This window comes from Aptenodytes patagonicus, chromosome 12, assembly GCF_965638725.1.
Source record: "Aptenodytes patagonicus chromosome 12, bAptPat1.pri.cur, whole genome shotgun sequence".
Taxonomy (NCBI): Eukaryota; Metazoa; Chordata; class Aves; order Sphenisciformes; family Spheniscidae; genus Aptenodytes; species Aptenodytes patagonicus.
Genome location: NC_134960.1, coordinates 21410008 through 21426509, shown reverse-complemented (window position 1 = coordinate 21426509; position 16502 = coordinate 21410008). Strand labels below are relative to the sequence as shown.

At 61.2% G+C, this 16502-nt stretch overlaps 1 protein-coding gene across 2 annotated transcripts in view; it reads left to right on the top strand.

The window, feature by feature from the left end:
- Nucleotides 1–265: 265 nt before the first annotated feature.
- PCDH1 (protocadherin 1) overlaps nt 266–16502 on the top strand; it is a 54589-nt gene continuing 38352 nt past the window's right edge. For both annotated transcript variants that reach the window (XM_076349873.1, XM_076349874.1), the window contains exons 1-3: nt 266–544; nt 6479–7293; nt 8874–11066. In XM_076349873.1, the coding sequence (XP_076205988.1) occupies nt 481–544; nt 6479–7293; nt 8874–11066 (3072 nt within the window). In that variant the 5' untranslated portion in view covers nt 266–480. The remainder of the gene's footprint in view (nt 545–6478; nt 7294–8873; nt 11067–16502) is intronic.

Genomic DNA, 16502 nt, shown 5'->3' with positions numbered 1-16502 from the left:
ACCCCCTTCTCCACCCCCTGCTCCACCGGAGCCGGGCGGTGCGCGGTGCGACGGGCGGGCGGCTGTGCCCGGCAGCCGATGCCCGCTCGTCCCGGCCCGGCTGGGCTCGGGATCTGATAAGGAGCCGGAGCTCCACCTCCCCGTGGTGGCGGCGAGAGGCGGAGGCAGCGGGGAAGGGGGGGGAAGGGGCCGTGCCTGCGCTGCTCTTCCCTTGCACATCCTCACACACACCGAGGGACGGAGGCGGGCACGGACGGAGCTGCCCACCGGGGCTGCCGCCAGCCCTGCCGCCGCCGCTCCGCCGGAGGAGCCGCAGCCCCGGCCCGGGGGAGGGGGGCGGTTCCCGCGGGAGATTTTTTTTTTCCCCTCCCCTTTTTTCTTTTTTTTTTTTTTTTTTTTTTAATTTGGTTTTCATCCGTGGATAACGATCGAGAGGAGCCGGGGGGGTGGGGGGAGCCCGGTCCCGGCGGGGAGGAGGCGATGCAGACGCCGCTGGATCAGCGCGCAAGGGGCCGGCACGGAGCGCAGCGCCGTCCGCATCCAAGTAAGAGCTGCGGCAGGGCCGGGAGCCCCCGCCCGCGGGGAGCTGCGGAGCGGTGCGGAGCGGTGCGGGATGCCCCGGCCGGGAGCCCGCCGCTGTGCGGGAGCGCGGGGCCGGGCGGCGGCGGCGGGAGCGGCGCTGGCGAGCATCCCGCTCCCCTCCGCGCCGGGGTGCGCGGACGACGGCACCGGGGCGCGGGGCTCCGCGGGCAGCGGCGGCGGGCGACTCCCGGTTACCAGTCCCGCCCGGCTCTGCCACTTGTTGTGCGGCGCGGAGCGGGGCCGGCCCCGGCCCGGGCAGGGTGGGTGGCGCGGGGCGGCCGTGCGGCTGTGTCGGGGTGAGCGCGTGTTTTTTTTTTCTTCCGTCGGGGGTGGCTCTGGGTGTGTGTGTCACCCCCATCCACCCCTGGGTGTGTGCGCCCGGGGTGTGAGCGCGGCTCGGGGTGCGTGGGAGCGAGAGAAGTTGCGGGTGAGCTAGGAGGCGGCTGGGAGCCGGGGCGAGCGCTGGGTGCTGGGAGCGGGGCTGTGCGTGTGCGGGTTTGTGTGTGTGTGCGTGTGTGCGTGTGCAAGAGGAGCGGGGGTGAAGGGGTCTGGCAGGTGTGCACGCCTGTGTCCCTGGCGGGGTGTCTCTGCGTGTGCGCCCGTGTGCCACTGGGGCGTGGGTTACAGGAGCGGCGTGCGCGTCGAGGAGCGGGCTGCGTGTGTGTGCGGGGCGCGGGGTGTGTGTTGGTGCGTGTTACAGAGGGGCGTGCGTGCGAGTGAGTGTGTCAGCGGGGCGTGCGTGCCTGCGCCTTACAAAATTCCTGTTTCCCTGCCTGTACGCGAGGCTGAGTGCGAAGCCGGTGCCGGGAGAGCGGCTCTCGTGCGTTTTCCGCGGGTGTCCGCGCGTGTGCGTGTATGTGTGTGTGTGTGCGGGGCTGGCGGGAGGCGCCCCGTTCATCCCCCGGGGCTCGCCGGGGAGCGGCGGAGCGGGGCGCTCCGTGCCCGGTGCCGGCGCTGCCGGGGCGCTGCCGGCTGCGGGAGCCTCAGCCCGGGCAGCCCCGCCGGGGGCCGGGGAGCCTCGGCCGCAGCGATGGAGCCCGGCCTCCATCCTCCCTCCCAGCCGGCGGGGGCGGGCGGGGGCCGGGAGCCGCAGCTCTCCCCGGCACCCTGCGAGGTAGGGGGTCCCCTATCCCCCCTCCCTAAGGCCCCCCCCCAGCCCCTCCGGGCTGCGGTCCTGGAGAAAAGCCGCTCTCGCTGCTGCCTGCTCCCTGCGGGCCCTGCCGGGGTGTTTCAGGCCCGCGACATTTTTGCCTTCCCCCAGGACTCCCCTCCAGGCTGGGATGGCAAGCGGGATGGTGGCAGGGAGGGACAGGAGCCCGCAGGATCCCGGAGAGGCTGTGGGGGACCCCCGGGGTGGGAGGATGGGGGCTGCCGCCCTGGGGAGGCTCTGACAGGTCTCTGCCTCGCTGGCTGCCAGAGTTGGAAAGGATGTGGAGAAGGAGGCTGGAGGAGGGAGGGCCCTGGGCTTCTCCCTCTTTTCATCACTGTGCAGCTCCTAAGAGATGATTTTGGGGTAAAGCTGTTCACAAGCGAGTGAGGTTCCTCATCGTGGGGTGCTCCAGCTCGGGGTGCTTGGGCCCAGCCTGTATAAATGCCGAACAGCCGCAGTGGCAGCCAGAGCCGAAGGAAACTGTGGGACGTGCCACAAAATGCCCAGGATTCAGCCCACCCGTGCCGTCGATGCAGGACTGAACATCACTGGCCGTTTTTTGGACAATATGGTCCTTGATCTCAGCCCTTCGTGTGGAGCGGAGCCGGTGGAGCTGTGATTAGCATTTGCTGCTTGCTCGGATGTTGCTCCAGCTCCGAGCGTCAGAGCAGAGCTTGCGGGAGCTGGGGGGGGATTAGTACTTGTGTGCTCAGTGCAGGGTTTAGATAGACTTGTAAGCATGGCTCCGAGCCACGCAATCAGCCGTTGGGAGCAATAAGAGGGTGGACTTTGGTGCCCGTTCCCGGAGCGGTGCTGCCTTCTGTGGAACGGGGCCAAGGGGCTGTGGGAATCACAGGGAGCACAGGCTTGTTCAAGCAGTTGCTTAAATTCTCAGCGCTTTATAACCTCTCTCTCATTAGGGCTTGTTTTTTTTAGGGGGGATGGCTGAATTCTGTAGGATTTTGCATGCCACTGTCCTCTGAGAGCTTCCCAGTCATGCATTAAGCAGCGTGACTAACGCCTCTCTCATGTGGTTCAGTCTCTCTCACACTCTTCCCGTAGGGAGAATTGTGTGTGTGGAGGAATAGTTGTTTTGGGAGGGGTTTTTATTTTTAAGTGCTCTGTGCTCTGCCAGCAGGTCGGAAAAAGGTGCCTGGCACTGGAGAAGAAAGTGTGGGATGGTCCTTAGATCCCATGGGAAAATAGCCCGATGCCTTGGACTGGTCCCTGGGAAGCCTGTGTCTCCTGCACAGACGTGCTTTTCCCCGGTGGTGGAGGCTTCCGCCTCCTCCTCACGCCCAGCTCTGGGCTCTCACGTCTGTGCTGTGTCATTCGCACCCCTAGGCGCCAAGCAGGATTCCTTACCCCGGTGAACCCGGGGCCCCTCACGCCTGCCGGCAGTCCCTTGCTGGGTGATGGTCCCACTCAGGTTCCCAGCCCCCCTCTTCCTCCAGCCTCCCTGCTTTGGAGCTTTCCTTCACCCGTGGGAACAGGGCTTGGGTTCAAGCTCCAGCCCTTTTTTTGGAGCAGAAAGCATGGGTGCTGGGCAGCCTTGGGTAGCTCCCTTCCTCCTCCAGGCTGGCACAGGGCTCCTGGCGTTTCCAGCTCCTGGGGCCCTCCCTCGCGGCTCAGTCAGGGCCATGTGAGGCATTGCCCCGTTTTGGGACTTTCACCTTTACCTGCGATCTTCCACCTCACATCAAGGCTTAGTCAGGACAGCGCTACGTCATCAGCAGTTGCAGCCCAGCCTAGTGCAAACAGGCTTGTGCAAACAGTCTGGTGGCGGACATGGGTGCCCCTCCCAGCTGGGACATCCTCCAGGAGCACCTTCCCAGCAGCCGGGGCTGCCCGTCTCCCCCTTCTCCCCATCCTTGCCGCACAGCCATTTCCAAAGGGAGCGCAGGGCAACGCAGTGATGAAGCTCAGTGCAGGTTCAGACACCCCGTGAAGGCAGGTGGATGTGGTGGGGGGTCCGGTGCGAGTACACACACATGCTGCGGGCAGACATGTGTGTGACCCAGCCGGGGCGTGCACATGCACACATTGCAAGTACCCCTGCATGGGGTGACATCACACAAATGCACACCCGGTGGCAACAGGCGCATGCGCACATGCTCCCCCCCGTGCAGGCACATGCGTTGCTCGGTGCACACACACGTGCGCTCGGTGCAGGAATGCAAACCCGTGTCTGATGCACAGGCTCTCCCGGTGCAGGCACAGATGCGCTCCTCGCAATGCGTGCACACGTATGGCATGCCTGCACACACGTGTGCACATGTACACTTTTTCCTACAGACACACAGTCATGCTCTGGGCAGGTGCACATACACCGAAATGCTCATAGTGCACACACGGATACGTGCACACTCAGTGCAGACACGTGTGTGTGCACATACCTGCATTGTTGGGTTTTGCCTGTACTGATGCAGACATGCGTTGTGTTTCTGCTCAGCTTCTTACGTCCTCCGTCCTCAGCCCTGTGCAGGAATGGAAGAAGGCTTGCTTGCCTCTTCCCTTCCTCCTGGGAATATACATCTCAGAGGTATCTGCACACAGCGCCGGTCTGGACAGTTATGCATGCCCTCAGCAAGGTGGAAATACCTCTTCTTTGCATGAAGGATGCTTGCAGGATGAGGGTGGAGAGTCAAGCTAGGCTTTAGGACCATAGTTTCGTCTCCAGAAACAGAGGTGTATTTTCACCTGAGGAGGGAGAACTCCTCTCTTCTGTGCCACCGATGAGGCACTTGTCCATGGGCAAGCAGAAGTGTGGAGGGACTGGGAGCTGCTGGCTTGCAGAAAGTACCAGGGTGGACAGTGCAGGATGCTCCACTTGTTGAGGATCTGTACGATGCTGGGGTAACCAGGAATTAGGCACTTGCTATGTGGCACCACGGTGGGGAGATGGTAGAAGAGCGCTCACCCATCCCACAGGCTGGGTGCAGAGTGTGGAGAGAGCGAGCGATGGGAGTGACGAGAGAGGGTTGCTGCTGTGGGGCCATGGCAGATGCTTGTGGCTGTTGATTTTAGGGCATCCAACCACTGGGCTTTCTGGGTGCCGGTGAGCTGGTCTGCACCCCTTCATGCTTACGGCTCAGCAGAAGCTGCGTGGGTGCGCCTGGACCCTGGAGGAAGGTGTGTTCCCAGAACGGAAAGCAGGGGACGGGAAAGCTGGTGGCCGGGCACAGCACTAGGCAGAAACTTGGTGACAGGGCAAGTGGCTCGGCGCAGAAGGGGACAGTCTCTATGGGGCTGGCAGTGCGCCTGGCACTGCCTCTGCAGTGTGTGCATACTGGGAGGAGGTTTCCAGTGGCTGGGTGCCTGCGGTGCAGCGTGTGCAGTGTGTGTCTCTGCAATGCAGGCGGGCAGTACTTCTGTCACTGTCTCTGCAGCGGGTGGGGTGGACATTGGCACTGGGTGGGCAGTGCGGGGCTGTCCCTGCGGGGCAGGGTGGGCACCCAGTACGTGCGTGCAGTGTCCCAGTCTGGAGTGGGAGGGAATGGGAAGGAACAGTGTGTCTGCAGTGAGCGAAGGGAACAGTATTTGCTGGCGCAGGGTGTGGGGTTGCCTAGTGACTGTGCAGCAGAGGGGAGATGCTGTGCCTACCATTGCAGTGTGCTGGGGCTGTGCAGTGCTGCTGCTCCGTGGTCTGCCCTGTGGGGTATGTCTGCTCTGCAGTGCAGGGTGGGCAGGGAGTCTGTGTCCCTCTAATACCAGGCGTGGGCAGTGCCCCTCTTTCTGCGAGGGGTGCAGATGGATGGCAGTGCCCCGCATGCAGTGCAGGACGGGTGATGCATGGGGCTCCTGCATCCCTGCAGTGCCAGATGGGTGGTGCCTTCGCATCTCGCAGTGCGAGGCTGGCAGTGCTGCTGTGTCGGCAGTGCAGGGAGGGCAGTGCTGCTCTGTCCCTGACGTGGCAGTGCCTTGTGTCCCTGCAGTGATGGATGGGTGGTATTCCTGCAGTGCAGGCAGTGCCCTGAATCCCTGCAGTGATGGATGGGAGGTAGCTCTGTATCCTGGCAGTGCCCCATGTCCCTGCAGTGCTGGATGGGTGGCAGCCCTGCATCCCTGTAGTGCCCCATGTCCCTGCAGTGCTGGATGGGTGGCAGCCCTGCATCCCTGCATTGACCCGTGTCCCTGCAGAGCAGGCAGAGCCTCTGCCCTCCTTTTAGTGCTCCTGTTTCTGCAGGGCTGGCAGACGCGTGCAGTGCCTCTGTGTCCCCGCCGTGCGTGGCAGGCAGTGCCCCTGCAGTGCGTGGCACACAATGCTCCTGTGTTTCTGTGGTGAGGAGCTGTCTCTGAGCCTGGCCGGCTCCCATAGGGTTGCTGGCAGCAGGCTGCGTGCAGTCCACCCTGTTAGTGTGCCTCGTTGGGTCTAATTACAGTTTGCGTGGTGACGAAGAGGGTGGACAGTAGCAGGAGTGGCTTCCTGCAAGTGACAGGAAACCAGGACTGAGGTTTCAATGACTGGGTTGCTCACATGAGCAGGGCATTGCAGGAGCTTTGCAAGCCAGGACTGGTTCTCCTGGGCACTTGCTTGTGGAGGCTGCCAGGAGACCACGGCTGGGGCCAGCTCTGCCCAGCAAGCCCCTGAAGCCCTTTCCCTTTGGGGCACTGCTTTGGGACCATGTGCAGTCCTCCATGGCACAGGGGTTGTACCCAAAAGGATACACCACAGAAGTGGGCTGGGGCAGAGCAGTCCCGGGGGCCTGGGACTGCCTAACCTCTGGTGTCTGTGTCTCCTTCCAGCTCCCCTGCAGCGCAGGATGAAACCACTGGCATCCTGCCTGGGCCTGTGGCTCCTCTTCCAGCTCCCTACCCTGGTCTGTGGGACACGTGTGGTCTACAAAGTGCAGGAGGAACAACCCCCCAACACCCTCATAGGGAGCCTTGCCTCTGACTACGGCTTCCCGGACGTGGGGCACCTCTACAAGCTGGAAGTGGGGGCCCCGTACCTACGTGTGGACGGCAAGACTGGGGACATCTACACCACAGAGACCTCCATTGACCGGGAGAGCTTGCGTGAGTGCCAGCACCTCCTGCCCGGAAAGCCCTGCTTCCTGGAGTTTGAAGTGTCCATCACTGACCTGATCTTGAACAGCAGCCCACGCCTGCTTGAGGGGCAGATAGAGGTGCTCGATATCAATGACAACACCCCCAACTTTGCCTCGCCCGTTCTCACCCTCTCCATCCCCGAAAACACCAATATCGGGGCGCTCTTCCCCATCCCCCTGGCCATGGACCGGGACTCGGGCGCCAACGGCGTTGCCTCTTATGAGCTGACGGCTGGTCCGGAGGCACAGGAACTCTTTGGGCTGCAGGTGGCAGAGGATCAGGATGAGAAGCAGCCACAGCTGATTGTCATGGGGAACCTGGACCGGGAGCAGTGGGACTCCTATGATCTGACCATCAAGGTGCAGGACGGAGGCAACCCGCCGCGGGCGAGCAGCGCCCTGCTTCGCATCACCATTCTGGACATGAATGACAACGCGCCCAAGTTCGAGAAGGCCCTGTATGAGGCGGAGCTCTCTGAGAACAGCCCCGTGGGGCACTCAGTCCTCCAGGTGAGTGTGGGGGCTTTCTTCTCCTCCCCAGCTCCCCTCCTGCCTGGCTGCAGCAGGGACAACCCAGGGAGCATTTATACAGCCACTTGCTGCCACGGTTCCTCAAGGGAGGAGGGAGCCTAGAAGGGTTGCAAGCTGTAGGAGCCCAGAGTGTCACCCGGGGCCAGCAGGCAGGCAGGTTCCTGGGATGTCACATCTGCTAAAACGAGGTTGGAAAGGATGTGTGGGAAGGTGCAGCTGGAGCGGGGGCTGCGGGACGCGACAGGGGCAGCAGCAGGGCTGGCGGGTATGCAGGAGCAAGGCTCCAGGTTACAGGGAGGGCTGGGACCCGAGGTCCACGGGGAGTCTGGCTTCATGCCAGGCTGGTCTCAATGCTGCCCGCAGACAAGACATAGACCCTTTCATAAGTTGCATTCCCTTGGCTGCTCCATGGAAACTCAGGCTCGCACAGGAGACGGGGGGCAGGCAGCATCCCTGCTGCCTGTCTGGGGGGGCTGCCCATGACTCCGGGGGTGCCTTGCTGTCTGCAGGGGCCAGGCGCTCTGCCCTGTCTCAGGCAGCGGTGCAAACTGGCCTGGGGAGCCAGTGGATCTCGGTGGATTTGGCTTGGAGGGGGGCATTGGGATGATAGTAGCCGACATCTGTTTATCTGCAGCTGCCATCTTAATAAACGAAGCGCAGCCAGCTCTCATCTGCTTGCTAATTCTGATGTGAATTTTTTAAGAATTCATTTTTCACTGTTAAGAGAATGGAAGTTGGAAGCAGATAAGGGAGCTGCACGGCCGGGAGGAGAATGGGCTGAGACGCTGCTGCTGCCATTGCTCAGCTTTTATCTTTCAGGGGGAAAATGACTTCCGCCTTTTTTGTGAGTGGAGGTAAAAGGTGGAATTTACATTTAACAACTTTCGTTCTCCATCCAAATCTGCTGAGCAAGATAACGGCAGAGCAGCAAATGGTGCAGAGAAGAGGCTGCTCGGAGAGCCGATTAGGGAGGCAAATGTTAGACAAACCTCATCTTCTTTAGAAAGCAAATAATAGGTGTAGAGGCAGGTTTATGTGAATGCAGAGCTCCTGACGGGTGGGCAGGGATGGCTGGTGCTGTGCAGAGCTTAGGCAGCCCTGGTCCCCGCTTGGCTGCATCCCTGAATGCCGGGGTGGAGTTGCTGCGGCTCTGCACATCCTCACCTGCCTCCTCATCCTTTCCTCGAGCCCCTATTTGGGGAGGGTTTTGCGGAGTGGGTGCAGCCAGAGCCAACACTCCACACTGCTGCCTGGGTTGTGGCAGCGAGGATTCCCGGAGGATTCCCTGCATGCCGGAGCTGGCCGGGAGGGGAGTGTGGCCGACTGGCCCAGCCGGTTTTGCTGGAAGAGCAAGGAAAAGCCTCTGTGCCGAGGGAGGCTCCCAGCCGCTCTGACGGTCCCAGACTCTTTGCCCCGTAGTCCTTGGCCCCAGAAGAGGAAATCCTGGTTTTTCCCCACCAGCTGTCCCCAAAGGAGGCCGCGGCGGGCAGCATGGTGGTTTGCGGAGGGGCTCACGCCGCCTTGCCTTCCTGCTCACTGTTTCTCCTTCCATCCCACAGGTGAAAGCCAACGACTCGGACCAGGGTGCCAACGCGGAAATTGACTACTCCTTCCACCAAGCCTCGGACATGGTGCGCCGGCTGCTGCGCCTGGACCGCACCACGGGACTCATCACCGTGCAGGGGCCCATCGACCGTGAGGATGTCAGCATCCTCAAGTTCTCCGTCATGGCCAAGGACAAGGGGGCCAACCCCAAGAGCGCCCGCACCCAGGTGGTGGTCACCATCAAGGACATGAATGACAACGAGCCCTCCATAGAGATACGAGGCATTGGGCTTGTGACCCACCAGGACGGCATGGCGAACATCTCGGAGGACGTGCCAGTAGAGACAGCAGTGGCTTTGGTGCAGGTGTCCGACCGAGATGAGGGTGAAAACGCCGTGGTGACCTGCGTGGTGGCTGGTGATGTTCCATTCCAGTTACGGCAGGCTAGTGAAACAGGGAGTGACAGCAAGAAGAAATACTTCCTGCAGACCACCACGCCGCTGGACTATGAGTCGGTGAAGGAATACACGATTGAGATTGTGGCGGTGGACTCCGGAAACCCGCCCCTCTCCAGCACCAACTCTTTGAAGGTGCAGGTGGTGGACGTAAATGACAATGCGCCTGTCTTCAGCCAGAGCTTCACCGAGGTGGCCTTCCCCGAGAACAATGAGCCTGACGACCTGGTGATGGAGGTGAGCGCCAGTGATGCTGACAGCGGCTCCAACGCCAAGCTGGTTTACTCCCTGGTGACGGACCCCTCCTCCAAGGGCTCCTTCACCATTGACCCTGACTCCGGGGAGATCCGGGTGAAGGCGGTGCTGGATCGAGAGCAGCGGGAGCGCTATGAGTTCTTGGTGGTAGCGGCAGACAAGGGCAGCCCCAGCCTCAAGGGCACAGCGTCTGTGGCCATCAATGTCATGGACAGGAATGACAATGACCCCAAGTTCATGCTGAGCGGCTACAACTTCTCAGTGATGGAGAACATGCCACCCCTCAGCCCTGTGGGCATGGTGACGGTGATCGATGCTGACAAAGGAGAAAACGCCCGCATCCAGCTGTCGGTGGAGCAAGACAATGGGGATTTTGTCATCCAAAATGGCACTGGCACCATCCTCTCTAGCATCTCTTTTGACCGGGAGCAGCAGAGCACATACACTTTCCGACTCAAGGCAGTGGATGGTGGGGATCCTCCCAGGTCTGCCTACGTGGGGGTGACCATCAACGTCTTGGATGAGAATGATAATGCCCCCTTCATCACTTCACCCTCTAATGCCACCTACAAACACATCCTGCCCCACACCAACCCTGGCCAGCAGGTGAGCAAGGTCAAGGCGGAGGACATTGACTCTGGCGTCAATGCGGAGCTGACTTACAGCATCACAGGAGGCAACCCCTTCGAGCTTTTCCAGATCTCCCCGCACAGTGGAGACATCACCCTGGAGAAGGAGATCCTGCGCAAGCACCATGGCCTGCACCGCTTGGTAGTGCGCGTCAATGACAAGGGCAAGCCCTCGCGGCATGGCACGGCGCTGGTGCATTTCTACGTCAACGAGACGCTGGCCAACCGCACGCTGCTGGACACGCTGGTGGGGCACAGCCTGGACACACCGCTTGACATAGACATCGCTGGAGACCCTGAATATGAGCGCAGCAAGCAGCGAAGCAACATCCTCTTTGGAGTCATCGCCGGCATTGTGGCCGTCACCCTGGTCATCGTGCTGGTCGTCCTGGTGCGCTACTGCCGGCAGCGGGAGGCCAAGAGTGGCTACCAGGCAGGCAAGAAGGAGACCAAGGACCTGTATGCACCTAAACAGGCCAACAAGAGTGGTAAAAGCAAGAGCAAGGTGAAGAAGAGCAAGTCCCCGAAGCCGCCCAAGCCCACAGAGGATGAGGAGGAGACAGGGCTGCAGAAATCGCTCAAGTTCAACCTCATGAACGACTCCGTCAGCGACAGCCCCCGAATCCACCTGCCCCTCAACTACCCGCCGGGCAGCCCAGACCTGGGTCGCCACTACCGCTCCAACTCGCCGCTGCCCTCCATCCAGCTGCAGCCTCAGTCGCCCTCTGCCTCCAAGAAGCACCAAGTGGTACAGGACCTGCCGGCCACCAACACCTTTGTTGGCACCGGGGACAACAACTCGACAGGCTCCGAGCAGTACTCGGACTACAGCTACCGCACCAATCCCCAGAAATACACCAACAAGCAGGTAGGAGAGCTCATCCTGAGGCCGGCAGCGGCCCCCCCCCTGCACCGGGGAGCCATCTGGACAGAGGTGTGGGAGTGAGCGTGGACTGGCCCCCAGCCCTGCATGCGTGGCCTGGGGAGCTGGCAGAGGACTACCCTGGAGCCGAGCCACGGAGCCTGGTCATGGGGCAGGGAGGGGATGGGGATGGTGGGAGGGGGGAGGCCAAAAACTGTTGGAGCCCTTGTCAGAGCGCCCGGGGCTGGCTCCTGGCTGCGCTGCCTGGGTGGTGGTGATGCAAAGGGCACTGCATGTGTGTGCTTCTACATGTGGAGCTCCAGGGAGGGAATCCCACTCACCCAGGTCCCCTTTGGGGACCAGCTCTAAGAGCACTGAGAAGGGCAATGCCCACCCTCCCATCCATCCCTCCGCTTGGGCTGACTCGTGGGGAGGAGAGACCGGTCCTGCTCCTGCCACAGCTGTGGGCAGCCAGTTTCCAGTCCTGCCCGTGTCCAGGAAGCAGTGAGGAAGGCGCTAACCTTGCTGTTGCCAGCCTGGCTCTGCTGGTGTGGCTGAATCTTTCACCATCCCTGCACAAAGCTGTCCGAAAGGGAGTTTTGCACCCGCTGTGGCTGCCCAGGCAGGTGGGGCTGGGTGGAGGAGCAAAGCTCTGCCTTTTTCCCAGGCTCAGGCTCTGGCTTCCCCCAGGCTTGGGCCCTCTGCCATAGCCGGCATGGTGAAAACCGGGCTTCCCTTAGTGCGAGCATCGGGCCTGGAGCTACGGCTCTGCGGGAGCTGTGCTTCAGCCGCTGTGGAGGAGGAGGGTGGATCCTGGTGGCCAGGGCACTTCCTCCAGGCGACACGGGTCTGGCCATGTGCCGGGGCTGGGTCTGGGTCTTGTGCTCGGGGCTGGAGGAGCAGGGCACTGGGGTCTCTGCTGCGTGCTGCGGTCAGGTCACTGCTCTTGGTCTAGCCAGGGGTTTCTGCTGCGTGCGGGGCAGGGTGGAGGTAGGTCTTGGCTGCGGACTGGGAAGGGCTGCTCGCTGGTGTGCACTGGAGCTTGGAGCTGTCCCAGGAGGTCATGGGATGAGCCCAGAGCTTGCAGGACCCTCTTTCCTTGGGCTGTCTGTCCAGTTAGCTTGCACCACGTTTCTGCTTTGGCGCCTGTCGGGTCTATCCTTAACTAGCTAGGGAGGGAGAGGGGGGACGAGTGCCTGTGGCTTTGCCTTCTTCCTGGGGCCCCGTGGGTGAGGACCACCCACTCTCCCACCGTGTGCTGTACCCTCTGTGCCCTATGGAGACCCCTGCTCCCTTCTTTGTATCCCGGTGAGCGGCAGGCTGGGCTCCTGCCGTGGGGCTGAGCTCAGCTGCCCTGTTGGATTTGACTTCAATAAAGTTTTCTATTTTTGACCGGTTGTGCCTTATTTTCCCTGCTGCCCCTGAAGATGCTCTTGCTCCCAGCAATTTCCCAGGCATATTTTCCACGTCCTCGGCCAGCCCTGCAGCGCCCAGAAGTGATGCTCACGTGGGCCAGCCATCTCCACAAGCCCTTCACCGTGCCCCAGCATGGCCAGTCCAGAGGCCTCATGGTACTGACCCCCCTCCCCAGCCCTCTAAGGACACAGCGTCCTCCAGGACATGGTTCACAACACATGCATGGACTTACACACACACATGTACATGTGTGGACGTGGAGGCAGTCTGAGCCACGGACCAGCCAGCCCAGCTTTCTTCCACCCCAACATCCTCCTGCATAGCTTCTCCTGGTTCATCCCCATGTCCTTTTGAGACCCACCCATGTCCCAAAGCCAGCACATGGAGGAGCAGATCCCTGCTGCGCGGTGCCTGGCTAGCATGCCTCAAATCCTGCCGGTGAGGGCTGGAAGATCCCTGCCTCTCACCCGCCGCAGTGCTGGAATGAGGACACATGCGGTTGCAGATGGAGCCTCAGTGCATCAGCAGCACCGGGGGGAAGCACCCGAAGCAAGGTGCTCCCCCCACCTCAGGATGCGATGGGCACCCTTGCAGCAAAGAAGAGGTCCTCCCAGGCAGGCTTGCTGGCAGCGGCGGGGCTGCGGGAGGGCGATGGAGCCAGGCGGCCACGCTCCCCATAAAGATGGCTCTGCCCCTCCTGGCTGGCAGGTTGGGGGTGATGCTGCTGCTGTGGGGCTTGCTCAGGCTCTTGTCTCCAGCGGGCTGGAGAGAGGATAGATCCTGAATGGCAGGAGCAGTGCAGCACCCCTTCCCCAGGCCCTGGATGGGGCCATCCTACACCCCCCTCCCTCCAGCAAAGCATCGCATCTCAGGGACCCCCTCCCTGGCCACCCCTTCCTCTTTCTCATGGTTTTTCTTTCAAGCCTGTCACACAAGCTTCACCTCTTCCCCAGGGGCTCCAATCGGCCACACCAGGCTGCTGGAGAAGAGGAGCTCTGGCACTGGGAGAGATTAGATCATCCGGGGAAACCAGTGGTTCTGGCTTCGGTGGTTTCAGCCCTGTGCCAGCCTTGGCTCTCACAGCCTCCTAGTTTGTTTTGCTAACAGCATAAGGTTTTATCTTGAACCGTCCAGGAAGTGTCTGGGCCTCCTAGGCAGGCAGGGCTGGGACCTGCGGGGAGATGCGATGGCTGCAGAGGAGGAAAGGAGACACCGGCAACCACCTAAATAACTAGTCCCTGCAGGGCTGGGCGGGCAGTCTGGGGGCTTGGCTCAGCGTTGCTATCTGCTTCCCTTTGGGAACTTTCTGAGAGAAGTTTCCATTCCTTCCTTGTCCTTGGCAGCTCTTTGATGAACCTGAGCAACCTCTCAGACGCTGGCGTGGGGAGCGTCTCTTTCTTCTTTCTGCCCGTCTCCCAGGCTCCATCCTTTGGGACTTTTTTATACCAGAGGGGACTATGCTACATCCTTTCCTGGCTGTACAAACCCAAGACTGCCCCGGGTCCTTACAGCCTCCCACCATCTGAGAAGCTGGCTGGAGTGGTGTTAACTTCAGCGTGCTACTGCGAGCTCAGCAGAGGTGCCTGCACCTGCCTGCAGGCTCAGGAGCACGGTGCAGTATTAGTTACTCTCTGTGTGTGTGGGGATAAGAGGAATATTGTAACTGTAATGGACAGAAATGAAATTGTCTTATTTTAGAATTTAGCTTAGAGTTTCCATAAATCGCAGGTTTAGGTGTTGGCAGATGTCTGGGAAAGTCTCCTACTGTCCTGGGTCAGTGGATTTTCTCAAGGTCGTTCACGCGGGATGAACTGATAAATGGATCCAGCAATGAGCTGCAGATGGAGCTGAGGGTTCATGGGGGACCTGCCCTGTTTTTCCCCAGTTTCAGAAAGACACTGTGCTGGGAGCAGTTTCCAGGCACTGCAAATCAGCTCCTGCTCCCGGGATCAAATGCACTTAGTTCAGATTTGGCTCTGGCGTGCAGTGACTGAATGAGGGAGCGTGTCGGTGAGATCGCGGGGGCTGCAGTGCAGGGGCTGAGCCCTAGCTGTGCTGGGAAGAGTGGCTGGGCTCTGCAAAACAGCTATGAATGCACAGTAGCTTGTGAGCATCAATGGGGTGCTTGTGGGAGCTAGGGGAGCACAAAAGGGGGTGAGGAGTGGGTCGTACACCGTGCTGGCTTCTGGGGAGTTGGTGAGGATGCTGAGAGCCCCACGAGCAAGGCAGGAATGTGCAGTGGCTCCTGGCAGGTCTGTGCTGGGTGACTTCGGTTTATGGCAGGGAGAGGTGCCTATGCCTGGCAGAGCACCATGGGGCATTTGGGACCTCAAAAAGAAGAGCTTTAGCCATGGAGATGAGCAACCCCATGGTACAGCTTGGCCTGTACAGCCAGAGACAGCGTGGGCGTGCACAGGCTGTGCTGCAGGGGGAGGTGACAGCGGGGTGTACTCAGCCTGCGCTCTGTGTGTGGGAGGTGACAGCGGGGTGCTCACAACCTGTACCCCACGGAGGGGTGGCACGGAGGTGTGCGTGGTCTCTGTGGCAGGGGGTGGCGAAGGCACGGGTACAGGCTGTGCGGCAGGGGTAGGTGATGCGGGGGGGGGGTGCAGCCTGTGTCTCCTCTGGGAGGAGGTGGCACAGGGAGGGGTACAACCTCTGTCCCTGGAGGAGGTGGCAGCGGGGTGCGTGCAGCCTGTACTGCAGCGGGAGGAGGCACGGGGGTGTACACAGCCGGTACCACAGGGAGAGGTGGCACAGGGTTATGCACAAGCTGTACGGTGTGGAGCGGTGGCAGTGGGGTGTACACAGCCTGTATGTGTTGGGAGGTGACAGCGGGGTGTACATAGTGTGCAGCCTTGGACAGGTGACGACTCCTCTGTAAGCAGCGTGTCTGCAAGGAGGCAGTGGCGCTTACTGTCCCTATCCCATCGAGGAGAGCATCGGGTCTCTCCTGCCTGACAGTCCCTGTCCCCACCGTTGCTTGAGACCTCATCCTTTGCTTCCTTGAAGGCTCACCCAGCCTGTGCTACCTGTCTGGGGCTCCTCACATTGGGCTGGGCTGCCTGGGGGGCTTGCAGCTCTGGCTGGTTTCCCTCTTCCCACCCTGCTGAGCCAGGTGCTGCTCATTCCTCCCTGCCCTCCTCTTCCTCTCGCTTCTCAGACCTCCAGGCTCTCCCCTGCCTGATACCCTTGGAACCATTTTGGTCTGTGGTGAACACGGGCTTCCCTAGCTTGAATCTGGGGGGCTTCTCCTTTTTTTCCCCCCACCCTCCTGCCTTTTCTTTCACAATTGTATCTGCTCCCTACCATCCCTCTCTCCTGAACTCTCCCCCTGCTCTGCTCGAGCAGTGACCTCCCCCTTCCCTGTCGCTTTTCCCTCCCCATCAGTCTCTCCCGACCGGCTGTCTGCTGGCCCTGGTACAGAGGGATGCTGAGCCCTGCGCAGTGCAGGGCTGAGTCCCCGGCTGGCTCCAACAGCCGAGCTGTGGATCCTCTGTGCGATGAAAGCGCTGGCTGTGTGGGTAGCTGCCCGGTCCAAGCCGCGCTGATTGATATTCCCAGCACTGCTCTGCCCGCTCGGCCGGGCTCTCAGCTGCAGTGCTGTTCCCTGCATGCACAGGCCAGCCTGGAGCAGGGCCCAGCCCTGCAGCCTGCTTAATCAGTCACCCAAATCCTGGGGCAAAACCCGATACTGCAACGGGGTGTGTCCCCAGGCATTTTGTGGTCCCTCCACCCAGAGAGCAGCCGGGAGGCAGTGGATAAGGTGAAAGGCAGAGGGTGGGACGCAGCTGAAGGTGGGGGAGGGTGGGGTGCTCCCGGGTCAGGACAGAGAGGAGATTTTCTGGGGTGGGATGGAGAGGAGGCTGAGGTAATGAGAGGGTGCATGATGTAGGGCAGGATGGGGTGGGGTGTTGCAGGGGAGAGCGAGGGCTAAAGGATGCGTGGAGCAAAGGGGCACAGACTGGCTCTGTCCCTGGGAACTGTGTCAGCTCACGGTGGGGAGGGCAGTCCCAGGAGGGCGTG